Source organism: Phasianus colchicus, chromosome 1 (assembly GCF_987193195.1).
Source record: "Phasianus colchicus chromosome 1, bPhaCol1.hap1.1, whole genome shotgun sequence".
Classification (NCBI taxonomy): Eukaryota; Metazoa; Chordata; class Aves; order Galliformes; family Phasianidae; genus Phasianus; species Phasianus colchicus.
This window is the reverse complement of record NC_143436.1, coordinates 106,791,460-106,818,452: the sequence shown is the minus strand read 5'-3', so window position 1 is coordinate 106,818,452 and position 26,993 is coordinate 106,791,460. Positions and strand designations below refer to the sequence as shown.

Genomic DNA, 26,993 nt, shown 5'->3' with positions numbered 1-26,993 from the left:
GAAAAGAATGCTAAGGGAAAGCGAAGGGAGAACTTCATGGCGTGAGGGGAGGGAGGTATTATTTGCCTTAAGGGCTCGGGTCCCGCCCGACGGCCCCGCACGCGCCCTGACAGGCAAGCCCCCCTCATCGCCCCTACGGCGGTGGCAGCGTAACGGCCGCCCCCGCGTCGTCGCCGCCGCCTCACGCCTTTCCCTGACTTCCGGTGGCGGGAGGCGCAATGCGGAAGGGACGGCGGGGCCGGAGCGGAAGTGAGGTTGCCGCCGGCTCCCGCGGCAGGGAGCGGAGCGGGCGGCAGCTGGTGCGGCCGGTGAGGGAGCGCGGGGTCGGTCGGCGGGGCGGGTCGGCGGCACCGCGGGCGGCTGTCGGTACGCGGAGGAGTCTGCTCGGCTGTCGCTGTCGGGGGTGTCGAGCGCGCGGAGGCGCCGCGGGCGCCAGACAAGATGGAGGCTCTGTTAGCGCCGCGGGCGCCGGGCAGGTGGAGGGGCGGGGGCTGCTCGCCCGGTGCGGCTTCTTGGGAAGGGAGCGGGGCGGCTGTGACTGGGCTGTCTCGTAGGAGAGGGCCGGGGCTGTGTCGTAGGAGAGGACAGAAGGTCGGTGCCGTTGTCGGCGCTGAGGTTACCGGCGTGGAGCTGGGAGAAGGGTTGGGAGCCTGCTCGCGGCTTTCCAGCAGCTCCTCTCCGCGCGGTGCGTTTCTTCAGTTTCAGTCCCTAACGTTTGGGTGGGTTGCCGGTGGTGTACGGTTTGTTATTGCTTTTTTCGTCGCCTCGGAGGAAGGTGTTACCTTTACGGCTTGTCAGCCGTCTGTCTCGTGCAGCGCTGCGATTTTCTAATCGTCAGCTGCTGCGAGGGAGGGCTTAAGTCCAGACAGAGCCCTGCTTTCATTTATAAAGCCAAATTAAGCGGTAGGTTATCGTTTCTATATGGTCTTCCAAAGCCTCTTAGCAGCTTTACTGTTTGGAATATACTGTCCTCTTGTAGAAGGTCAGGATGAGCAAAAGGCATCGTAAAACTAAAGCTCCTGGCCTTCTGTGTTCAGCAGAAGGTCGCTGCCGTTCTTATGCGTTTGTGGTGACTAAAGGAGAACCTCATCTTCAGTTTCACTGAGAAGAAATCTGGTTTAGGTATTGCGCAAGAAATTCTGGTTGTTCTGGAGGAGATCTTAAATAAATCCTTTATGCTGCTCTGGGCGATTATGTTTTTGCAGCGTTGGCATGTTGTCTTTCACCTGTCTTTAGATATATTTGCTTTGAAACATAAGGTAAAATAAATCTCACAGGGTAGAAAGAGTGAGCGTCTCTTTTTTTCTTTCCCTTTTTTTCTTTTTGTTGTTAGATCCCTTTCTTAGGAAAGAATGGAAGTCAGACCTGTTCAGCAGAAGGTATCTGGAAGCACAGGAAGCTCTCACTAACATCATCTTGTGTTGGACAGGACTGCCACCGATAAAGGCAAAATGGCTTTCAGTAAAGGATATCGTGTCTATCACAAGCTGGATCCACTCCCGTTCAGCGTGATAGTGGAAGCCAGAAACAGAGAGGAATGTCTCATGTTCGAATCTGGAGCTGTGGCTGTCCTCTGTAAGTTGTTATGTTTTGATAACTACAGTAAAAATTCTGGCAATGTTGCGTAAGCTGTTTGTTTTTATTTATGACAGCTAAAGAAGAAACAGCAATTCTGGTTTTTATTTGCTGATGAAGATTCTTCTGATTTAAATGGAAGCAATGTTTCATATCTTTATCTGTTGGAGAAAGAATTTTACACATTTAATTAGATTTCATCATGAATATGTATTGTCATGTATACAAAATATTCTTCCAATAACTGTCAGTGTCTGCTTATCTTTGGTTCTGAACAATCGTCTGCCTTTGAAGACACAATGACTCATTAAAAAGCAAAATCTGTGGTGCACTTTTTATTACGAAGTGCTGTATTCTTAAATGGTTACATCATCTTAGTTTGTTTATCTCATTTTGTGTTATGACTTTCATGGCTTTTTTTATTTTTAAATTGATGTTGCATCTGTGTTTTCAACCTATCGCTGTACTTTGCATGTTAGCTCATCTCTTAATGAAATCAGGCAGTGTTTGGAGCAAGGTGTCATGCATTGCAAGGTCATTTTTACATGCCTTCAGTGATAAATGCATTGAGTGCTTCTATTTTTTCAAGGCATAATTGAAAGGGGGCTCTAAAACAAAAAGTGCAGAAAAGATCCTCGAAGCCTGTAGATAGGGTCTAAAAATGTACTTTGGTTTGTATTCTTCAGTAAAAAGGCCTGAGCACCAGATTGCAAAGAGTTCCTAGGCTTGTTTTTTGTTTTTATGGAAAGCTTGAGTACTGTGGATGTACTTCTTTTGAAAGAATCAGTTTTTGATGAGTTAACTCTGGTGCCTGGTGTGAGGTTGTGATGCATTGCCTGCAGCCTTACAGGGCTCATAGGTGGGTGGTTATCTCCTCATAGGGTGCTCTGGCCCAGAGAGGGTATAGTGGGCTGAGCTGTCCCCTCCTACAGCAAGGCTGAAGGTTAAAAGTGGGAGTTCCAAAGTGGGATTGGAGATATGTTCCCTATCTTTGGTAATTGCAGTTGTTTGTATGCCTAATGTGTTCCTAGGCTGTGGCGTTGTCTCTTTGTGAGGCACCTGGCTGTCCTGGAATTTAAGTGCTTAGAAGTCAGGCCATAGTTTGTGCTGAACTGGCTGTGTGAGCTAGTGCTCTCAATCTGTACCTTAGTTAATGTGCCATTTGGACAAGCTGCCATGGTCTGTTACAGGTCTAGCAGTGGGACATGCTAGCACTGTTGGCATTACAAATGAAATTAACTCATGATTCAAGTCAGAAACAATGAGTTCATTCCTCCCATATTTTGAGAATTGTTTTTAACTGATACAGTTTCTCCTTAATATATATGTGAGTTATCTTGTTGACTTTGCCAGCAGTATTTGAAAGGCATTGTGTAGTGTGGTTTGGGCTGGAATGAAGTGTCTTATGAAACTAGAGAACATGCTTAATGAGATCAGTACAGTATGGGAAAAACATTGTGAAGATTTATGGAAATATTTTATTTTAGTATATTATTATAGTATTTGTTATTAGTGTATTTGTTTAAGGTACCTAAGGAGGAATGTATGCGAAGTGATTTATTCATGGAAGTTATGCTCAAAAAATCAAATGAGTTAATGACCTCTTGTGCTGTGATACAGTGCAGGTTGCTGAGTAGACTGTCTTCTCTAGAAATTCACTATTTATATCTGTGTTGAAATTCTGCCCTCTCCTATGCCTCGCATTGTAATCAAACAGGAATTAAAACCCCAAAGAATTTCAGAAGCCTAGCTCTTCTTGGGTCCTATACTTAGTGGTAGCTTGTTACTACTTTGTAAGAGTTGTCCTTGGTATTTTGATTGGTAGTTTGCAATATGGTAAATACTTATGCCTAGTTATAAGTAGTTACTCTAAATACTGTTTTCAGTAACTTAAGATCCTGAACTGCTTACTCTGATAGATGGGCTTAATTTCCCACTGTGTCAAGCTGTGGCAGTTTGCTTTAATTCATTTAATTCATGTGCCTAAATTCTTTACTGAATGATTCTTTTAATGGTTGAAATAACCTTGATTTGATAGCAGAAAGGTGCTAAACTTCCCTTGTTTAGACTATTTTCCTTTCATTCTGCTTGCATTTGACTTTTTTTTTTTTTTACATATGTGTTTCAAGGAGTACAATTATCAGCACTTGGTTAAGGCTTGTTAAATACTACTCCATTTCTTTATTGGTCTCACAGAAACCAATCGGAAGTTTCTACTCTGTAGCCTCACAAATTTCTGCATGTTGGTACAAGCCTACCTTCTCAGCCAATGTTAATGAGAAATTTTGAGAAGATTTTCAAGATGTTTTTTAGAAATCCATGTGAACAGGTAGAAAAATGGTCATAACAAATATGCATAAATCCAGAACAACATGACTGCAAATTGTTAAAAACTTTTTTGGTTTTGCTGATGGAAATAACATTTTTAGGGACTACAAAGAATGGCAGTACTGATCTTAGGCGTTTTTTCAAAAGATTTTGTTAAATACTGAAGATTAGTTGTTTAGCCTTATCCCCGATCATAGCTCCTGCCTGGTTGTAAAATGCATAACATACGTACAACCCAGAGAAATACACTCAGAATTGAAAGTGATTCATGTGACTCAGTTCTGAGAACCTCAGTGAACCTCATCTTTTGGAATATGCATGCGCAGTAATGCAGTAATCAGAACTTGAACTGGGCTGAGAGAAAGGAATGCAAGCTTGCCAATGCCTTAAATGTCATCTTAGTGGAAGTCCATCTGTCATTTTGCTGAGGGAAGGATAATGGATAATTAACTTTCATCCTTTCAACATTCAGTGAAGCATTGCAAGATAATTCAGGGAGTTTTGTTTGGCCTCTGTATGCAGTGCTCTACAATTCATATGCTGCGTGGTTTTTCAATGTGTGTTGTATTTGTGCTGAATGTGTTACACAGGGAGAAAGGAGGAGGGCAGAAGGGGTAGTTCATAGGGGTTATTGTTGTGTAATCATTCAGTCTTAAAATGGAAGCAGTTCAAGTCATGCCTGTGTTGGAAGTGTTCTGTGCACTGCTTGTAATGTGCATTAGTCAGTGTTAGTGTGACCAAAAGCTCTTTGCTTGCCTTACATAAAAATACTGAGTACCTCTTTGATCAGCTCACTCCTAGTACCAGGTTAGCCCAGGATATTGAAGTCTGAAAGGATCCTGCCAGCTTACTTCTCAAGGCCTTGTAAGAGCACTCGGTTTTAAATGTCAGCAGCTTGACTGCTTCTTTGTTTAGCATTTACCTGGAGGATCTATTTTTTTGATTATTTGGCATGTAAAATAGGTGATCTATTTATTCTCCGAAACAGGAGTCTTTAATGAGGTATCTTTACCTGCAGAGATTTCATTGATTGAACAGGAGAGTGTTCTCTCTCCCTGTGCCTCTCTGGTGAGTCACAGCAAAAGGAGTGGGAAGCTGCTTTTACTCCTGTTGCCTGTGATGAGTAAAGGAAGATGTTCTGTCATTTGGGAAAATAGTGAGCCTTGAACACAGAGAGCTGCAATTTTGTGCGCATGTTTGGAGTTTGGTCCCAGGCAAAGCTGCAAAGGGAGCAGGTGTGAACAGAAAGAGGCACCGTGCCCACCCTGAGCTTTCTGTAAAGCAAGATAAAGGAAGAACTGTAACAGCCTACGCCTGCTGCGAGTGTCCCAGCACTATCACCCATTCACGTTCCACTTCAAACACTCTGATGCACTGCGCTGGGAGGAGAAGTACCAGATAGGTTGTATCTATCCACAGTAGCAGACGGGGGTGTAAGCATTTTGCAAGAGGCTCTGGGTTGGTGGTGGTTTAGGAAACTGAGCTACCCAGAAAAGAAACATAGCGACAGATATATTTGAGCTCCGCCTATGTGTGTGCATAATCATAAGGGGGGTAACACAACATACCACTGTGTGATATTTTTTTTCTCTTTTTCTTTCTCACAAATAACGCTAGTGCAGCATTTTGAATGGAATCGCATCCCCTTAAAATTAGGGAAGGAGACTATTTCATTAGAAATCTCTACATGCTGTTTTTCATCATGGAATACTTCAACATAAGGTTTTATGTTTGCATATATGTACCAATGCATCTGTGTGGCTTTGTATATAAGTATGTGTGTATATGTGCGTATACATATACACCTCCCCCTCATTACTTTTTGACTAAATGTAATCTTCTGGGCTATGCCTACCTGTTAAACAATATCTTAAGATGTTTTGGAAGCTGCAGGGAAGCAACAGTGATGGTGGACACCGAGTGCAGCCATGCTGCTGGAGGAAGATGTCATCTGTCTTCCTGTCATCAGAATTTTCTCTCCTTTCAAATCTGCAGAGAAGATGCTCAGCTCGTTGCTTTCCAGGCATCTCCAACAAAACTACACGATTCAACTAAGACCTAATATGTTAGCCTAGCACACTTGGAAAAGTTTTTACAGTAAGAATTTTCCAAGGAGATTGGTGGAGGCAGTAATTTTTTGTCTGAGTGGACCTATTTAAATGGCATAATGGAGCTATAAAAATTTGGTCCCCAATTCTTGAACTTTCCCTTTTCAGTGCAGTATGTTTTCATATCAAAGTTAGCACAGAAGCAATAGTAAAAGGCTTGGCTCATGCTCTACTAGACTTCCAGTGCATGATGGTTCTTGCTAATTAAATGGCTGTTAAGGTTAGTTTACATACTTCTGAAATTACTCTGACATAATTTAGAAAAACTAATTAACATCTCTACATTTGAGATAGGTTGTAAGATTTACTGTATGCTAGCATGTATTTAAATAGAAAATCTTGTAATTGTACATGGTATTACAAATTAACCTGTGTAGAACTGACTCATACAGGCAAAAAGCTCACTTTTGTGTAAAATACGTTTTATATTTTAATCAAAGCAGTTGGTACAGGGGGGAAAAAAGAAGCACCCTTGTTGATTATTAAAGCTATAGATTTTTGTTTTCAATGAAAAACGTGTACTTGGGTCAGAAAGCTCAAGCGTGATTAAAAACTGTGAGCTGTTAAGTAGGCCAGCTTTATTTTTTTTCCCCAATTTTCAGTGTATAAAAGGTAAATTTTCTGAAGTTATTAGTAGTAAATTTGCACAATATTGAAATATAATTTTAATACAACCATTCATTTTATCTGCTAGTCTTTTAGAAACTTTTTTGTCTTATTCCAAACATTGTATTTGGTGTGTGTTATTTAAATGTTGCTAACATCTGGAAATGTCTGTGGATTGTTTTCTTTTTTTTTTTTTTCCTTTTTGGGTGGTGGTGATTTGTTATTAGGCAGTTCCTCCCCTCAGTCTTAAGACATCTTTAGATGACAAAATTGTCTATATTTTTATTTGAAGTGAAATAATATACCTAATAATTTGAACTAGTCAATAAAATGGAAAAAAGAATTAATTGTGCTAATTCAGAACAGTTCTATTAATTATGACAGATTTAAATATCAGCTGTCTTCCAATTTGCTGTGAATCGATTCACATCAACAAAGTATCAAAAGGATCAAAATGGGTCTTGAGTTGGTTGAGTTATAAGTGAAGGTGGTGACTTTAATGTATCCCATATATGGTAATATTGAACTATTAGTTTTCATTTAAATACTAAAATCTTAGCTGTCCTAATTTGACAAAAATTAATTTCTTGTAAATGTGTGATGACTGAGTGGACTTTTGGTCTAAACCACCAGTACAACTGCTGTTTTAATAATAACTCATCAAAAAATCTCAATCTTAAATGCTCAGCTAAAGAATAATTTAAAAAAAAAATTTAAAAAATCATACATTTTTCAAATTTTGAACATTTTAAAGTGGCAAGTGCATGATTTTTTTTCCCTCTTCTAACTTAAATGAGAATCGTTCTGTTTCTGAAGGAGCTACGTATCACTGAGGTATCACTGAGGAAGTTGTTGCCATAGTTCACGTGCCAATGATACCTTGTGAACCCATTGAGAAAAGAACTGTAGAGAGCCTAAAGGATAGCTCTAAATGTGGTCTTAGCTTTACAGTTCTTGTAAAAAATTGTAAAACTTTTTTTTTTTTAACAGGGAATTAAACAGAATGGATTGTGCACCTGAAGTTGTCTCAAAGACAGAGTTTTTAATAGAGTTTCCTTTGTGTAGCAGTAAGACAGCTGGTGTAAAACAGTTTAATCAGTCACCTTCTTAAATGTGAGTCACTGGCTGATAAGGTGTGATATTACAAATACACACAAGTGAGACATGGCCATTTGAAAAGTACTACGGCCTATTAATTTTTAATAAATATGACTTAAACTTATTTTATTCCTTTTCTCTTGATGCTGCAAAGAGTCTTGATGGCTTTCAGTAAGAATGCATTAAAACTTGACCTGAAAACCACATTAAAGATGTTGTGGGTTTGTTGTCGTCTTTTTGTCCTATTAAATAACAAGTAATAGAAGAATACTGCCTCATAATATTTTCTTTCTATCTTTATATGCAGACACTTAAATTATGTCTGCTGTTAAGTGCCCCGTACTTTGTAATTTAAAAATCTGTGAACTTCTGCATTGCAGATGAAGGTTGTCGTTCTAACTGCAAATTTCTGTCTTCAGAAGTTGTATGCCTTGACTTGTTCTTAAGCGTTTGTTTAGCTTGTTTTATTTTGTTCAGATAGCTTCAATATTTGCTCATGTCCAACTATTTAATAATAAATACAAAGGTCTATTTCTGAGAGAGAAGTAAACTCATTAATTTGCAGGAGTTTCTGCTTCCTTTGAGTAGATGTTTATATCAGCTATGTGTTTTTCAAGGTATGGAGCTCATAAATCAAAATCAAAAGGGTTCTCATGGCTGCAGGCCAGCCCACCAGTTGGGGAAGAGGTGTTCTCATTTGTGAAGAAAGTTGCAGAAGAAATGAGGAAACACTCTTGGAAATGTTGTCTTCTTCTGTCAGGATTACTTTAGTTTTGCCTTAGTTTGACTTCTGTGCAGTTCACACAACTGGTGATTCCAGATTTTCATAGAGAGAAGTGATGTTCAGTTTTGCATGCTCTAGATACAGTGTACTATAAAGATGAAGTCTTGCCCACATAACTTTATTTCATATGCTCTTCTGTATCCAGCGTTATCTGAAGGTTTTGTGTGTTCTGAATGAAGTGAGAGGGAGCAGATCTTCAAAAGTTGTAGGGAGAAGTCAAACAGTTCCAGAGCATTTCTGTTGTTGTTCAGCCTGTTAGTACTGAGGGAGATAAAGACCCATAAATTTAACTTAAGCATCTTCAGAAATGGGAAATGCCATGTGCAGCAGCTGTCAATAATAAATTCCAGTCTGGATCTACTCTGGTCTGACTGGTTGGTTGTGGGTTTTTTTTGTTGTTGGGTTGTTTGTTTTTTTTTTTTTTTAACCTTTAGCATCTATGAAATGAAACTCATGCTGTTGCTTCTTACTGGTGGGGGCACTGGATTAGGAGTGGACTTTTGGTCTAAACCATCAGTACTACTACTGTTTTAATAAAAACACAGATGGATCTTGTCAGGACACCAGCAGCCCTGCATGTCCCTGCCCATTTCTCAGGACACCACAGCAGACTTCAGGACCATCAGGCCCTGTCTCAGCAAGGCTGCAACAGTGCTTGATTCCAGCTCCCTATAAGCCTTACACAGTCAGGGGCCCACCAAAGCATGTTGATGTCCCATCCCTATCCCCATGGCCCTGACCATCCCCTCATCAGGCCTGATCCCAAATCCTTTCCACAGTCTGTAGTGGCCTGGCCTCAGCCTGTCTTCATGGAATCTGGAGCCCTCCTCGGTTGCCTTACTCCTTGCCTGGGGCAGTGGGACAGGTGCTGGTCAGTGAGATCCCTGCTTGTAACTTTTGACTGCCAGGGAGCTGCAGGTCCTCACAGTGCCCCCACAGCTCAAGTGAGGAAAAGAAACCAAAAGGGGAAAGAAACAGTGTAGCTGTGGAGGCTTATGTGATAACTGCTTGTTATCCCTTCAGCTGTTGTCTGTACGGGCTCGTATCAGTTCATCCGTACATCAAAATTCTTTTGAGAGTAATGAATGCTGACAATGAGAGAGATCACAGAATATCTTAAGGTAGAAGGGGCCCACAAGGATCAAGTCCAACTCCTTGCCTCACACAGGAGTGCCCAAAATTTGAACATCATGTTTGAGTATCCTCCAAATGCTTCTTGATCTCTGTCAGGCTTGATGCTGTAACCACTTCAGTGGGGAGCCTGTTATAGGGCCTGACTGCCCTCTCAGCATCGAACCTTTAGCTGATACCCAACTGGTTCACTCAGTCAGGAAGGACCTTGCCTTAGGATTTCAGTCGTGTTATAAGGCTCTAATCACTGTGTGCCTTAGGGAAGGGTGGTACAAATGCATTGCAGTTAAGCTGCAGAGCTCACAGAAGAAAGGTCTTCAGAATCCAGGTCCCCTCTTGTAGAGCATCATGGATGCTGATTTCTTGTGCTTGAAATTCCCCTTGTGCTTGAAGTCCAGTTCGGGGAGGCAGAAATATGGGGACGAGCGAGGAGGGCCAGAACAGGGTGATCTGAACATTCTGAGGCATTTGCCACTTTCTCATGTGAATTTTGGCTTTAAAAAAAGACAGAGCATCAGCCAGTGTGTGAGGGAGAGGTACTTAAGCTCTGACTGTGGAAGAATTCACGCTTACACATACTGTAATTGAAAACCATGGCATAAAACCTAGGTGCTTTGGGATAGTGCCTGGGAACTTGGCTGAGATAATAATAGTTGACTGGCTACAGTAAGTTTTTCTGGTTTCATTTTTTCTTTGTTTTTGCCACCTTTTACTGCTTCATTAGTCTCTCTTGGCCTTTTTTGTAGATCTGAATTTGCAAAGCGCACGTTACTTACTTCACTTGAGGCATTTATTTATTAAGGCTTAGCAAGGATAACAGACGCTCTGTGCAATGAGAAAAACAGAGTAAATCCATAGAAGACAAAAAAGCCATTGTTTTATGTATTGTTAAATGCTGCCAGGCTCCCCTAAGAAAAACCCTGCAAAAAGATATTAGTTGGAAAGAAAACCTCATCTATCCTTAATAATTTGAAATGTGGAGGAGTGCAGCAGTTTTCTGCTTACCAAAAGATGAATTTAGAAGAGTGCATTAATCTCATTGAATGCATAGTGGAAAAATGGATTGGAAGTTTGAAAGTTGTTTTCCCAGCCTGGTGGTGTTCTAGTTAAGCAAAATATAGTTTGGTGATGCTGATAAAATCACTATTTGTAAGCAGTGTGTTTGTATTAGCTGTGATTTGTAGCACTGTGGATGAGGATTTGGAGAAGAATCCTGCTTCTATAATTCTCTTTTTCTTTGCTTCTGGATTCCGGAATACAGTGTAAATAGTTGAAGAAGGATTTTTTTTAAGTGCATTTTATATATTGAGCTAGCTTGGATTTCAGACTGAGGTTAAATAATTGTTTCATCTATAAAGTGGACTAGAATCTCCATTAGGAAAAAAAACTGGCAGACATTTAAACAAAAGGCATATAGACTTGTGCACAGGCAGTGCTGTGCTAAGCTTAGGAACACTCAATAGGAAGAATCACAGCAGCTGTTCTAAAGAAAAGATAGCTAATGTGAAATAGGACACAATATTATGCCAGAGCAGGTGTTTCAATTTACACTTTTCCTTGTGTTGAAATGATAGTGAATCAAAGTGAAAATTAACTATTTTTGAGGAAGGAGAAGGTGCTAATCCTTGATGACCCGAAAGTCTCAATTGATCCAGTGGCACAGCTGGAATTGTCAGTCCTTATACTTCAGGAGCAGTCTCAGTCACAAGCAGCAGCTCGGGACAGGTGGGATCCTGTTTCTGCTCTGCTCTGCAGGCTGTTGCCTGGCTCCACTGCCAACCTTGTTTGCCTGTTTTTTTGGTTAGAGTTCTAAAGTGTGTACACTAAAGTTAACTCCTAGATAAGTAATAGTAGATATACTTCAATTTCTTCTAAAATTCTACAAATCCAACATTTTTTTCTGTGGAAAAAGGCTTGGATTTTAGATACTGTCATCTTGTGGCCTCACAAGACTTACAGTTTCTTTGGAATATGGTTGAAATACACTTGGGATAGTCTGGTAGTCTGGAAATAATATTACCATTTCATAGTTTTATTCTTGGAGGGTATGGATTTATTTATTCAGAATTAAAAAGCATTTAGCACTACCTTAATTTCAAAAGAACATTCTCATGGAAATAATTTGCTTGTGGTTTTGATCCTTTTTATGTTAGGAGGTGATAATGTTAATACCTATCACTTGAGGGTTACGCAAATTGCGTTTTGGGGAGCCTAAAAATATAGAGTATCATACATTGCCATAAAATCAAATACTCATCTTTCAGTATAAAATGCCATGTGCTCATAAATTCTGATTTCTTTCCTGCAGTTATATATTAGCACTATAGATGTACTCACTTGGATTTTCAGTTTAGAGCAGATTCATTGTCCACACCATAGCGTGCAGTCTTTAACGTCATAAAACCTTTTGTTTTGTCTTCATAGCATCTGCAGAAAAAGATACAATCAAGAATACCTACTCCAAAGTAATGGATGCATATGGGCTTCTGGGAGTATTAAGATTAAACCTGGGTGAGTAAGCTTATCTAAAACCTTAATTTCTCATTTGGGAAAGAAAATTGTGTTCCTTCTGCAAAACTGAACACTCAGGATCTCCAGAACAGTAACTGTGCTTGCTTTTTTCTTTTGTCTCTGTAAAGTAACTTGCAAGTTTGGAACACTCCCAGAAATGAGGGAGTGGACAAAAATAACTTCCTTTTTCGCAATCCCTGTTATTTTCAGCGTAATGTCTCCTATTTGTGTTTCCTTTTATTCTCTTGAAGTTGGGAATGGCTTCATGTTAATAACTTTGTCAGCCAAGTCAGGGTGAGATTGTATGCACTGAAGAATATAAATATGTCAGCATCACAGTCTAAGATTAATTCTCTTACGTGTGCCTTTTCTGCTTTTCCAGGAGACACGTTGCTACATTATTTGGTTGTAGTAACAGGATGCATGTCTGTGGGAAAGATTCAAGACTCCGAAGTCTTTCGAGTTACCTCCACTGAATTCGTATCGTTACGAATCGAATCAACGGATGAAGATCGCATTTCAGAAGTGCGCAAAGTTTTGAATTCAGGCAACTTTTATTTTGCATGGTCTGCCACTGGTGTCAGCTTAGACCTTAGTCTCAATGCTCACCGCAGCATGCAAGAGCACACCACTGACAACAGGTTTTTCTGGTGAGTTCACAGTGTGCTTTATCAGACGTTCTGTAGAGTAATGTATGTCTGTGCAAAGTAAGCTGTGGTAAATTTTCAACCCTGTCTTTGTCAGCTCTTAAATGTGTGCCTCGCAAATATTAATTAGCTAAAGAGCATCATTTTAACTCTGAGGACATAAGTATGATCTTAGTGTTCCATGGCCATTTCCTAATTGGATGAGACAGATTTTTTTCTGCTTCTGGTATGATACTTTGATCTGAACAGTCTGTGTGGTTTTATGTTTCAGCTTTGGTGTCTTTTAGTTCTTCATAAATGTGTTGATTTTTTTAAAACTGGGTGTGGTAATGGAACTTCAAGAAAAAAAATAATCTTTAGAGCATTCTGGATGCTAAAATGGTGGTTTTTTAACAAGTAGTTTCCAAATGAGTTTTCACATATTGAAGGGCTGTAAAAGTTTTATCACGTGGATAATTGTACTGTTGCTATTTTGTTGAAACAGAGCAGGTATGTTACACTACAATACACATTGCTTGGCCGCTGAACTTACTATCATTTTGCAGAATATCTTTCAATAAAGTACGAGTTTTCACACCAAATTCTTGATTAAGGGAATAGTGCTGTTTCTGCCAATAAGCAGAAGGTGATCATCCCCTTGTATTCAGCACTTGTGAGGCTGTGTATACTGTGTCCAGTTTTGGTTTCTTCACTATGAGAAATATATTGAGATCTGGAGTGTGTCCAGAGAAGGGAAGTGAAGCTGTGAGGGGTCTGGAGCACAAGTTTGATTGGGAGCATCTGAGGGAGCTGGAGTTGTTCAGCCTGAAGAAGAGGAGGCTCAGGGGAGACCTCGTAGCTTTCTACTGTTGCCAGAAAGGAGGTTGTGGCAAGATGGGTGTCAGGCTTTTCTCACAGGTAATAGCAATGGGACGAGTAATGGCATCAAGTTGTGCCAGAGAAGGTTCAGGTGGGATAGTAGGAAACATTTCTTTTCAGAAGGGCTGGTGGTGCATTGGAACAGGCTTCCCAGGGAGAGGGTGGAGGCATTCAATAATCGTGTAGATATGGCATTTAGGGACATGTTTTAGTGGGGATGATTGGATATCGATGATTGGACTAGATTATCTTAGTGTTTTTTTCCATCCTTAATGATTTTGTGATTCTATGAAATAATGCCAGTGATGCATTCTGAACTTCAGAAAAGGTGAACAAATTCTGCTCACCTGTTTTTCAACCTTGTTGAAAATTATGCACGTGTCCATGACCATTGAAAGGGTCCTGAAGACTTGGTAGCATGCTTTTTAAACAAGTGAAAAACTACCTCTTTCCTCTCTTTTCTGTTCAATGTGCAAGACACCAAGAAGCCCTGGAATACTGTTGCCGCTGTTTTGTTCAGATAGAGGACCATGATCAGATTGTTATGTTAAAACAAATATGTGTATCAGTACTGAAAATAAGCTGTAGTCTTCAGTGACTTACATGTCAATGTAGATTTAAAGGAATTAAGGGATCCTAGCTATTTATCTTTGTGTCTGGAAAAGGGCTGTTTGTAGGTCAGTATTTCAAGGTCTGGTGATGCATGCTGATAGTGTCCAAATCAGATTGGCCTTGTATTTTGTCCCTTGATAAAAAACTTCTCAGCTTTTGTTGTTTTGTTTTGTTTTTTTCCCAGTAAGAATGAATCTTAACAGGAGGAAGATGAAGTATCACAGATTCCAAGACCTAATGTTCTGCTTATGCATTTCAGTGAGCTCTTCTGGGCTTTTTCTGTTCAAAAGTCCCAGTCTCAAATAGCCCAGGGAGGAATATTGTTTGTTTTCTTAACCTTCTATTGTAATGCATCCATGTACTTTTTTGTAAAATGGAAGTATTCACATGATTTGAATGTTTATTAATGAATATTTTTAAAGCAGCTGATGTGTTTGATAAGTTGCAGGTTTATTTTATTTTTTCTTACTTAGAAATTTAGAATGAAAAGGTTAAACTTAAAGTAAATACTTTCAGCCATTACACCAAACTTCATTTGCAATTGTGATAGAATTTTCCAGGCACTGTCAGCAATTCTCTTACTAGAGTTTGCTTTTTTTTTCTTTTTCTTTTTCTTTTTTTTTTTTTTTTTTTTTTGCTATACAGAAAACTTTACTTCCCTTTTATACAACAAATGTTTCCAAAGAAAATCAAAAGCCAAGCCCCAGTAGAATGAGGTTTAAAAAAAACAATGAAACACCAACTCTCACAAATCCCAACAAATCCCAGCTCTATTTACTCACTACAGCATTAATGGGTGCTACTTAATGTATAGGTATATCCAGATTGTGGGTCTTTCTTTTGTTTCAGCAGTCACTGGTATTAGAATTAGGTATATGCAATATGAAATGCAGCCACGCTTAGCCCTGAGACTGATATTTACAGAGTTTTGAAAATCAATTGGTTATGAATGTGTTCCTGCTTTGGAGTGTTTTTTCTCTTGTTTTTTTTTTTTTCTCTCTAGTTGAAGAGCAGATGCTATGGGTTTTTTTTAGTTGTTTGGTTTTTTTTTAGGATCATTAAAATTCATGACTCTTACTGTGCCATCATCAAAGCTATTCCCTTGTGAACTCTGCTATTTTAAGTATGTTTAAGTAAGAATTACATCATATAACTATGTCATATTTTTTTCCTTTTCTTGTTTGTATTAGCAGGCATAGGATAAAGAAGTTAGCATCTGGTGTAACAAATTGAGTTGGGCTTTATTTTCTTCCTTTATATATATATTTTTTCCTGATAGGAATCAGTCACTGCATTTACATTTGAAGCACTATGGAGTGAATTGTGATGACTGGTTGTTACGTCTCATGTGTGGAGGAGTGGAGATAAGGACGATTTATGCAGCTCACAAGCAGGCAAAGGCTTGTCTCATTTCACGACTAAGCTGTGAGCGAGCTGGGACCAGGTTTAACGTCCGGGGAACCAATGATGATGGTCACGTTGCTAACTTTGTTGAAACAGAGCAGGTATGTCAGACACAGTGCACATTCACTTGGTGAGCTCAGCGTAAGTTTTTGTTGTTGTTGTTTGTTTGTTTTTTTCCCCAAATCCAACAGATTATGAATCAAGTCTGTAACCGGCAGATATGGGAATAGTTCCTTTGCTGCTAAATGAGGGATCTAAGTAGGTTACATAATTTGCTGATCTTGGTTTTTAGTGTAGCTTAAAGGTCAGGGCATGCGTGGGTCTGAGTTTCACTAGCTTAAGTAGGTGTTACCCATCAGCTGAACTGCTGCTGTAGGTGGCCATACTTGCTTTTAGCTTGAGCTGTAGGTGTGCTTCTTTTAGCTTGAGCTAATTGTAAACATCAGCAAAAGAGACTTTGGCAGATACATGTTGCCTGGTGCCTGGGGAAAGATAAAAACATTCCTGTGGTTACTTAATATGGCTCAGCTGAAAGGTAGTCTTTAAAGCCACTGTAATTCTGCTGCATTTGGTTGCATTTCCTTGGCCTTATTATTATACTGAAATGCAGGAAGCCATGAAATCATTCTTTCAACTTTTTTTGCCCACTTCCTATGATAACCTAGTTACCAAGATGTTGTTTCTGCAAAAGTATTTGTGTGAGTAGGTATTTTTGGTTGACTCACTGCAAATCCTAGGTGACTTTAGTAGGATTTTATCTAGCTAGAGCTCTGCCCATACACATCCAATTTTGAGAGTTTAGTTAGAATGCTGTTCCTGTGGTTTCTCAGCACAAGCCTCCTTCAGATAATGTCACTAGATGTCTGTGGCATATCATCCCACTGAGTTTCCTTTCCCTTATAGTCAACAGACAATTGCATTTCAGATTTTGATGCACAAAATCTGTGCAGGTGTTCTAAGTAGGCTGCATTGTTATTTTCTGTGCACTCGTTTACATTTCAACTGTTATGGGTCTTGTGATGTAGGAAACAAAAACTTTACAGGAAGTTGTTATCAAGATTTCAAAATAGTTAGTTACTCTTAGTACAAAAGTCATTCAGGCCCAAGTAATAAAATCTTGCAATATTTTCTCAACCCTTCTGAACCGTGTTTCCACAGGAAGCATAGAAGTGCCAGAACTTCTTATGAATTGTTCAGATCTGCGAGAGGAATAAGTGTGAGGGAAGAAATGGTATTTTGCATGGTGGATTAGGCAATGTGTAAATATGTTTTGTTTACTGCATATTTAGCTAAGACTAAGAAGTTTAAAACCTCCATACATTCCCTAATGCCTAGTAACATTATGTGTTGTTTTTTTTTAATTCAACAGGTGATATATTTAGATGATTCTGTGTCATCTTTCATCCAGATTCGAGGGTCTGTTCCATTGTTTTGGGAGCAGCCAGGCCTGCAGGTAAGCAGGAGATGGATTTAACTGTACTCATAATTCCTACTCATGTATTCTTAAGCATCATGGAGTAACTTTTAGCCTCTTCTGCAGTTAGCTACCTGGATGAGGTTGCCCTTTGGAAGCAAGTTGGTGCTGTCGTTTAATACAGCAAATCTGCTACTTTTGAGTCTCTGAATGCTGTCTTGCATAAGTTTGAATGTCCATTAATTTGAGATGTTTTGTTTTTGAAGTTCTGAGTTTTTCTGTTTTAATTTAAATAGCTGTTTCAAACTAGATTATCTAAGGTCATGCTCAGAGACTGGTTTCCTCTGAAGTGTTCTTCTGTAAGGTTTTTCAGGAAGTCATGAGTGCCAGCAATATAGTTAAATCCCAGTTTTCTTGGAATAGAGATTTCATCAGCAGCTACTATTGGGATATAACTTTTATAGGAAATTCACAGTTACTTTAGGTTCTTTAAGCTGGGCATATAAGCATGTTGCAATAGAGCCTTTAAAACGTTTACATACCTTTTATTCAAAGCAAGAAGTAATGAGATGAGATGATAAATATATTAAAATTGTTTTTTTGTTGTTTTTTTTCTTTTTACAAAAGTGAAATTAATCTTCAGGAAAGCCAATAAAAGAATGCTTCACTGTAGCAAACAATAAATTTGGGGGAGTTGGTTTAGATAGTGTAATGAATTTTTCGGCCATTTTTAGACATTCAGGATTAAGTGGTCTTGGAAGAACAAGTCAAATATGTTATGCCAAATGATTTAATGTTCGTGTTACAGGTGGGATCCCATCGTGTCAGAATGTCAAGGGGTTTTGAGGCCAATGCACCAGCTTTTGACAGGTGATGTCTTGAGATTTTATGAAGTTGTTACGAACCTCTCATAAGTGATATATCAGTGTGATGGGATATATTATTTCAAGTAGGAGGCTTTGCCCATGCCAAAGTGTGATTCACCAAAGCGGTAGAATGTCTGGGAAATCTTTTCAAACTTTTGCAGGTTTTCTTGTGCCTTTGAGTACTTTGTTGAAAAGTTTGAAGAAAGAGTGTGAAATGCTTCATTAAATTTAGAACAAAAATTATAGCTACACATTGAATAATCTATTTGTCAGCTGCTGTTGTAGAAGTAAAATCTATACTTTATTCTTAACACAACCATTTCACAACATTGTGATTTTAAGTATATGTATTTTGTCAAACAACATATTTGATGCTATTATCTGAGTTAAAGAGCAGACAATTGTTATATGCTGTTATTGGACTACATTGGCTTGTACGGCCATGACATAATATAAGACTTGCTGGAGATATTAGAATTTCCACTATGTTTGTGTCAGTGTTCCACACAGTCATGTTGATTTTCAGCATGAGCAGAAAATGAGCGTGGAATTGTTCTTCTGTTAACAGGCATTTCCGAACTCTTAAAAATTTATATGGCAAGCAAATTATTGTGAATTTACTTGGGGCAAAAGAAGGGGAGCACATGCTCAGCAAAGCTTTTCAGGTAAGAGTTACCTTTCTCTCATTGTGCTTTTCCTTGGAATTGGAATGTGTGCTATGAAGCTTTTATACAGCCTTTGACAAATGAAATAAATACTGGTATACCCAGCAACAGCTACTGCCTGGAGTTAAAGGAGTATCTATCCTAAAAGTACTGCTTAAGATAAATAGTGTGAAGTGAATTTTTGAAAGCTGTTTACAATTATGGCTTGATTGTGTGCAGACTGATTACCTTACTGAAAAATTATCATAGAGGCAATATTGAGAGATCTGCAGTTATTTTCATGTTTCATGCTTGTTAGTGGCTTAATTTAAGAGAAATCTTTTTTGCCCTGTAGTCTGATAAATTGTCCTTTTAGACTTTTCATAATATTGTATTTCTTTTTAAAATCTTCCCTCTTGAATTCTGGGATATATTACTTATTATTTTTTAAAAATTACAAATTTTGCAATATAAATTTAAAATCTGTGTTGTGATTAAATTGGAGCTTTTGTTCAGAAGGCATTCACTGTAGCTGCCCTGTGTTACAAATTCATGCTATGTAGTTAAAAACAACTGTCACGTAGTTGTCCTCAAATTCTGCCAACGTGAGCAGCCTTGTTTGAAGCCAGAGAACATTGCAGCAGCCATGTGTTGCTTTTCTTTTCCTTCTTCCCTTTCACTTTGTATTACAGTAGTTGAATGTTTTAGGCCATTTGCTAGCATCTTTTCTGAATCCAGGCATCCTGGCAGGAGATATTATTGTTCATGGTTGTGTATGGATGCCCAATACAGCTCATGACTCTACCATTCCTTTATCACCAATACTTTTGTGAACAGTTTTAGGATTTTTCAGGGAATTTAAGGGGAAATTTTACTTGAACTGTCCTCAACAGCAATCTAAATAATTTGTCTGTTTTTTCTGTTATTTCTAAAATGGTGAATATAGTGGAAGGGCTTAGTAAAGGGAAATGTTTTAACAGAAGAAGCTGTCATATGTGTGATTGATGACCCCTAATATAGTAAGCAGAAAACAAAACAAAACACTACTTTGTTTGTGGCAAGAAAAAAATAGAAACAAAGGTGAAATATTTGTTAGTTTTGAGTGGTTTGTTGCACAGCGATGATAAAACAATATAGAAAGCACAAAATATCTAATGAAACTGCTTTTAAAATGTTTAAATTCTTGTTTAGCCTCTTGTTTAATCTCTTGTTTTACTTATGGTACTCCGTGATCATGTATTAGCATATTTATGTTCTTTTCTTCTCTATTTACAAAACCAGAGCCACTTAAAAGCATCAGAACATTCAGCTGATATAAAAATGGTGAACTTTGACTATCATCAAATGGTTAAAGGTGGAAAAGCAGAAAAACTACACAGTGTGCTTAAGCCTCAAGTCCAGAAATTCTTAGAATGTGGATTTTTTTATTTTGATGGAAAGGAAGTTAAAAGGTTTGCATTTTCTTTTTTTCTTTCTTTTTTATTTTCCTATATATTTACTCAAATTAAATTATGGTTCTGAGGTGCTTTCTACCTTGTAGCCAGAAATAAGAGAAAAATATTTCTAGTTATGTTATTGTACTTCTATTGTATACAAGATGATGATGTTCAGCAACTAAGTATGAATCACTCATTTTATTAATTTTTTGTCTTGTTCTGAATATGCTCTGAAAGTCTTGATGGAAACAGTCTCTGAAACATTGATGGGGTATAACTTAGTTTCAGGTTCTTTGGACTCTTGAATTTGTCAACGTGGTCGATTGTCCTTTTTCTTGAGTGTGCTCCTATGGGATTGAAAGATGAATGCCTTTTCCCATTCCTTGTATAACTTGTTCATATTTTCCTCAGCAATGGAGCATACTGTTTTCAGTTTGTTGTGAATGTTGATTTTTCAGTGCTATCTTTCTTGAAATTTCTTTGTCTGGATTCCCCCCAGTTGACATATTTGGTTCTCCACAAAATGAGTCACTCACAATAGCCATCTGAGTTTTAAGTATAATACATCATAATACCTTCTTACTGTGTGATCTTTACCCAAGATAAATGAGTTCCAGAGGATTGCAAATAAGGTTTTGCAACTGGGGAGAATTATTATTTGGGAAGCATCATATTGAGATGTGAGAAATGCATCTTACTGAGGTACAAAAAACATATGTTGAAATGTCCTTGTGGAAAAAAAAAAAAAAAGAACAGTCAGCTATCCAATAGCCTTGTAGGCAAGATTCATTACTGAGTTTTGATCAGCAATCTGTGCTTTTTGCAGATCATGTAAGAACGTATTGCTGATGTAGCAAATACAGCTAGTGGTGGAAGAGGAGGCAAAGGTAGTCTAGAAAAATGTTTTCAGCAGCTGACATTTGCTTGAAGTCACGCATTTCTAATTTTATCATATTATTTTTAGCTCTAACTTCTGCTAAAGAAGTAAATTCTTTCTAGCGCTTGTGGAAGTATTGAGATATGTGATGGTCAGTAAGCCAGTTGCAATTACAGTTATATCAGAATTCTGGGGCTCTATACACTGTGGTAGCAGGGATGCATGTTGTATTTCCTGCTGTGTGCTACTCAGTCCTGATGTACGTATATTCTTGTCCTTATTTCCCCTTTCTTCTTCCTAGAGCAAAGATCTCAGCAGGAAAAGGCAGGGCTAGGAATAGGCAATGTTCCTGCTCTTCTCCCCTTCACACCGTTCCTCCATTTAATTAACACAGAGCAGAAAATTGTCATTTTCCATGACAACTGCTGAAGGGATGTTGCCATGGCCTGGGTTCTGTTTGCTGATACAGTGGGAGTGGAGAGAGTTCCAGTGCCGCTCTGGATCCTGACTTCACTGTGGGATTATGTCCTGCAGGGCAAGAGACCTGAAGAAGATTAGATTTTGTAGAATGGTAGTTAGAGCCCATCCCCACCTCAAAACACTATTTGCATTCTTACAAAAGTTTTTAAAGTATTTTTTTCTTTTGTTTTACATCATAAAAACAGTATAGTCCTATCTCCTTGTGGGGCATGCTATTCAATCTTGCCAGAGATCCAGATAATATCACCACCTATCAAAATGACTGACAGCTGAATGGAAGCAAAATAGGTTGTGATAGCTTTAAAATTACTTGAAGTTTATGGACCATCTCCATTGTAGAATGTCAGTTTTCCTTCTAATATTGATACCAAGTTTCTTTCTATTTCAAATCAAATACAGAGATAGTAATGGTATAATCTTGAAGAAGATTTTTTCAGCATTTTCAACAATTTTCTGATAGTTTTTCAAGTTAAGTAAACGTTACCAACCTGTAACAATACCAACAATACCAACTACACTTAATTGGACAAAGGGTGTAGTGGGAATGACAAAAGACAGGAAAAGCATAAATCACTGGGAGAACATCAGATGTTTATCCTCATAGCCAGCCAACAAGAATGTAAACATTGCCTAATATGACCCTTCTGAGAACTTTTTAGCAAAGATTAATGGGCTTCTTTCAAAGAAGGGAAGCGCTTTAGGGATCCTGAGGGCATCAATCATCTGTCGATCTAAAGGGAAGAGGTTTAATTTTCGTTCGTGTTTGGGGAGGAAAAGGAAAGTAAAGAGAGATTGAAATTGAGTTCAATTTTATCACAAGTTGTTGTTACTTTTATTAGGACAGTTATTTTTATTTTTTTCTTTGTTTATCGTTTTTGTTTTTGTAATTATTTCTCTCTGAAGTTCTTACAGAATGTGTTAGCTAGATTCTTTGAAAATGAAACTTACTGTTGCGTAACAGCTTAACCAAGAAAGCAAGGAGAACTGCAGAAAAACCTAAAAGCTCATCTTATTTGCAGAAAACTAATTACTTTTGTGTAGTCAGTGCTGTTGCAAAATTACTGCTGTTATCGTAGCTAACCCTCTATTGCTGATGCCTTTATAAATGCACTCAAGATGAGAGTAACAACGCAGTGACAATACCGTGATGTACTATTCTGGTTCAGATCTTAATGTCCCTGTCTCTGCTGATGATATGTGTTAAATGAGTTATTTCAGTTGTTTTCTGTTTCTGTCTCTCGTTGTCCTTGGCACAGATCTCAAAGTGGTACTGTCAGAACAAACTGCTTGGACTGTCTGGATAGAACAAACAGCGTGCAGGCTTTCTTTGGCTTAGAGGTAGGAAAAATGGTGTGCATTTCCAGACACTGAACTGTTCCTGATACTTCTGTAGGAAGTAGACTGTAAAAGTAGCTGTACCTTCCACGTGATAGCCGAATAAAAATAAATGGTAGGTGGCCTTTTGATTTATAGCATCATACTGTCTTGTTTTGTGGGCAGCCAGCTCTTAGTTTGATGAAACAGTAGTTGTGCAGTAATTGCACTTACACAGCTGTCACGTAGCGTTATGAAAAACACTTCACTCTTTGTTAAGTATCAGTTTGTCTTTTAAGATCGAGGCTTGCAACTACAGAATAGGTAGTGGTGGTGTAGTCCTTCACAAAACATTCACAGTTACTCTGTTAGATAGAGTCACAGAATCCTTAGACTTGGAAGTAACCTTTGAAGGCCATCTAGTCCAACTCCCCTGCAATGAACAGGGAAGTGCACAGCTGAATCAGGTGCCCAGAGCCTGATCCAGCCTCACCTTGAAAGTCTCCAGTGATGGAGCATCAACCACATCTCTGGGCAACCTGTTCTAGTGCCTCGCCACTGTCAATTTGAAAGACTTTTTTCTTATATCCAACCTAAATTTACCCTCTTTAAGCTTGAAGCCATTTTCTCTTCTTCTAAGAGATGGAGCTCTTCATAAGAGATTATAGTTCCCAGCATCTGCTAGTCCTCTCGTCTTACTTCTACATCTGTGTGATGTGAATTCTTTGTGGAAGAATGTTGTGGTTGTAGCTTTGGCCACGGTGAGATTGTGTAGTTCACCTTTACTGTGGGATTCAATTCTCTTACCGGGCTCTGCTTCAACAAGTTGGCATGCTATTGAAAGACTGTGAAACATTACCTGTTGGATTTTAATATTACAGTAGGATTTGTGGTGTAATAGAAAGTATAGTGTAGTACTCACACAGAAGACATAGATTTACAGCTCTACATTTACCTTATTAATGCCTTTTAAGAGCTGAATTAATAGTATTTTTTCTTTCAGGCTAAGTATGTCAAACTTTTCCTTGGTGAGAGCTAAACTATGATTTCAGCTAAAATTCCAAAATTCATTCATAAGCAGGAAAAATCTAAGTCCTCACCAGCTACTTTCTTAATTTTAAAAGACTATCACCCTTAATCTTTTTTTTCTTTTTTTTAGTGATATGTATTCTCTTGATTTGTGAACCGTGCACAAACAGCTAACATTACAAAATGAAATACACAATTCCTGAAGTTTTTTTCTCATTTATTTCTACTTTAATTCTCTCTACAAGTTCCTTTTCTGTCTGTTGTTTGTTCCTGTCTAACCTTCAGAATACTATCTGTACATAATTCTATCTTCATCATTTTAGACCCCTTCTCCTTGTCCCCTTCTGAAACACTTGAAAATAGCTTCTTCATTAGCTTTAATAATTAGTATTTATTTTCACTATTATACTGGTAGCAACAAACTTAGTTGATTTTTTTTCTAAGCAAACTTGATTCTGGGATTTCAGGAAAGGTACAATAGTTCATTTCTACATCCCTGGACATAATGCTGTGTTTGAAATGTATTATTTTGCATTTAAATGCATATATATTTCATATATGCAGGTAATATAAATGCATTCAATGTAGAAGGCACAGTAAAAAAAAATAAATAATTGAAGTATATTGACTGTAAGTGTGAAGATTGCATTTTGTCAGATAAAAATTACACATGAAAACAGAGTGAATGACAGCAGCCATTGCAGTTTCACTCATTGCAGAGCTCTGTTCATGTTGCATTCTGGTAATAGGGGTTAATGTGTTTGCTAGTACACTTCTTGTTGGGAAACATAAACAGTCCTATTTCTAAAAGATTTAAATAGAAAGACTTGAGAATCAAAGGCAGACTACCTTGTGACGTGGCAATTTTTAGGTAAAAATGTTTACAGATCATTGACATTCCTGTATTTTTGCCTGTTTTTAAAACAAAGTGAAATGCTGAAGCTAAAGCTCCAGGTAGAGTACAGTTTTATAAACATGACACAGTATTAATTTGTTCAGTATGATATGTCTGGGTATAAAGCAAAGATTTTTTTAGGAGGGGTGGGGTGCATGTATGCTCAAAAAATGTGATGTACTTTTTAATAAATGTATTAGAAAAACATTAAAGATGTTTCTCTTCCAAATGTTGCCTTCAACTGTTGCAGATGCTAACAAAACAACTGGAGGTGTTAGGATTAGCTGAGAAGCCTCAGCTGGTTACTCGCTTTCAGGAAGTTTTCCGATCCATGTGGTCTGTGAATGGAGATTCTGTCAGTAAAATTTATGCTGGGACAGGAGCCCTTGAAGGAAAAGCTAAGGTAAAGTGCATTTTATTTAAACCTTTAGCAATTTCCAATGTGTATTTATTCTTTTTAAGATTCTGTCATGGATTTAAGAACTATCTTTTGAAAAGTGCGCTTTGGTTGTAATCTTAATAAGCCAGTGAATGGGGAAAAAGAAAAGCATTTAATGAGAAATGTTTGGTTATCTTGACAGCCAGATCTTGTTTCAGTACATCCTTTCTTAGCCATGCCCCTGCTTCCCAGATGATACTACTCTCTAGGAAAGGATGAGGCTCAAAACTTTGATTTCTTTTGATCATAGCTCTAAAAAAAATGTATATTCAAATCAGCTCTAATTTCTTTGATCATTTCACTTTTCTGTCTGTACCTCTGTCTTCTATTGTTTTAGTTTCATACAGTGCATCTCCTTGCTTCTCAAATGTATTTCACTGGTCATTGTTGTTCCTGCTTCTAGCATTTATTAACAGTGCTGAAATTCAGCAGGTTGTGGTAGGGTATTTTTCCTCTGCATGCTCATCTAGCTATTTCTTTTTAATTCTGCAATTACTGGAAAAACAATAATAACCCCCAAAACCATCAAATTGTTTCTTTTTTAGTGTACTAAAAAGAAATTGCTTTTCTTTTTAATGAAATACTGTCCTACATGGCACTGTCATGCTCTGTCTCTCATCAGTTTGTTTTGTTTTTGTTGATGCCTGAGTGGTTCAAATTTCCTAATGCTCTCTCTTATTTCTCTTCTTAACAATGTTGCTTTTTTGTTTATCTAGTTCTCTACGCATAATACTTGTCAAGACAAAAAAAATATTGAACCATGATTATTATTACCCTTAGCTCCTTCAAGAATCTCTTTTCATGCAATTCTTTTTATTCAAGAATACACTGCTTCTCATTACGGGATCTCTGCTCAACTCATATCCATATATACTACATATTCATAGTTGACTATTTTGTTTTCCACTGTTTCTTCATTCAAACCATATCAGGGTCTTTCTCTACACAAGTAGAAGGCATCACAAGTAAGCTACGTGAAAAGAAAACAACTAAATGGGCTTGTTGCTAATTCTGCCCTTAATGGGTGCATCAAGGCCTTCTCATTTGGTAATTAATCATAGTATAGAATGGAATTTTGTTAAAAAACACTTAGTTTTACTTTTCTGTGTCAACCAGACCCTCAGAAAAGCTACAGTAAGTATTTTATGGGGTGTTTCCCCTTCTCCTGACTTTTCCATTCAACTTTGTTTCTTCTCCTAAATTAATACTTCCCTGGTGTTCATTAAACTACTTACAATTTTTACTTTGTGAAATGCATTTATTGTATTTGCACTTCAATTTTTAACATGTAAAATGCAGAGTATGTTTACTCTGCTGTTTTTATAATAATATAGAATAGTTCATTGTTGTCACTGGGGTCCCCTTCCTGGTACAGGTTGTTAGTGAGTACCATAATTCAAAGACAGCATCCCAGATAGAAGTCTGTCAATGTGAAGAGGACCTCTAATACTTGCAAAGTCATCCATTAGTTGCCATTCTTTCAGTGAAACTTGACCAGGTCACTGCTCGGTATTTCCGTAAGCACTCTGCTAATATATTTTAAATATTGTTTGAGAAATGAGAAAAACAACTTTAAAATGAAAAGTTTGTCAGTTTGACTCTTCAAAATCCAAGAGTACTTAGAAGAAAAAACATAGAAATTTGGGATAGGAGAGAATGTATTTTAACCTTAAACATGTTAATGTACTGAAAAACAGTCCTTTTTTTAAAGAATGATAATACTCATTACATCTAACTCCTTACCTACTCTTTCTTTTGCTCTCTCTGGGTTCCTTTCAATTAATTGCCTGATATGTGAATGGTGAGTGTGTTTTTTGGATCTTTTTTAAGTCGTTCATTTTCTGACAGAAAACGAGCAGCATCCTATTAAAATTCTGTTGCAATAGTATGCTCCCTACCACTTCATCCACATCGTCTTACAAAATCATGCTGCTAAT

The 26,993-nt window shown here is 38.0% G+C and overlaps 1 protein-coding gene across 13 annotated transcripts in view; it reads left to right on the top strand.

The window, feature by feature from the left end:
• The first annotated feature begins 144 nt into the window (after nt 1-144).
• Nucleotides 145-26,993, top strand: part of SYNJ1 (synaptojanin 1) — a 61,401-nt gene continuing 34,552 nt past the window's right edge. For 8 of the 13 annotated variants that reach the window (XM_031612556.2, XM_031612554.2, XM_090121885.1 and 5 more), the window contains exons 1-11: nt 145-308; nt 1,334-1,575; nt 12,055-12,141; nt 12,524-12,791; nt 15,538-15,763; nt 17,032-17,115; nt 17,885-17,946; nt 18,511-18,607; nt 19,868-20,037; nt 22,636-22,717; nt 24,868-25,020. In XM_031612556.2, the coding sequence (XP_031468416.2) occupies nt 1,452-1,575; nt 12,055-12,141; nt 12,524-12,791; nt 15,538-15,763; nt 17,032-17,115; nt 17,885-17,946; nt 18,511-18,607; nt 19,868-20,037; nt 22,636-22,717; nt 24,868-25,020 (1,353 nt within the window). In that variant the 5' untranslated portion in view covers nt 145-308; nt 1,334-1,451. Of the gene's footprint in view, nt 367-410; nt 477-505; nt 686-1,333; nt 1,576-12,054; nt 12,142-12,523; nt 12,792-15,537; nt 15,764-17,031; nt 17,116-17,884; nt 17,947-18,510; nt 18,608-19,867; nt 20,038-22,635; nt 22,718-24,867; nt 25,021-26,993 lie in introns of those variants that run through there. The other 5 variants (XM_090121871.1, XM_090121850.1, XM_090121863.1 and 2 more) reach the window with 5 other exon arrangements.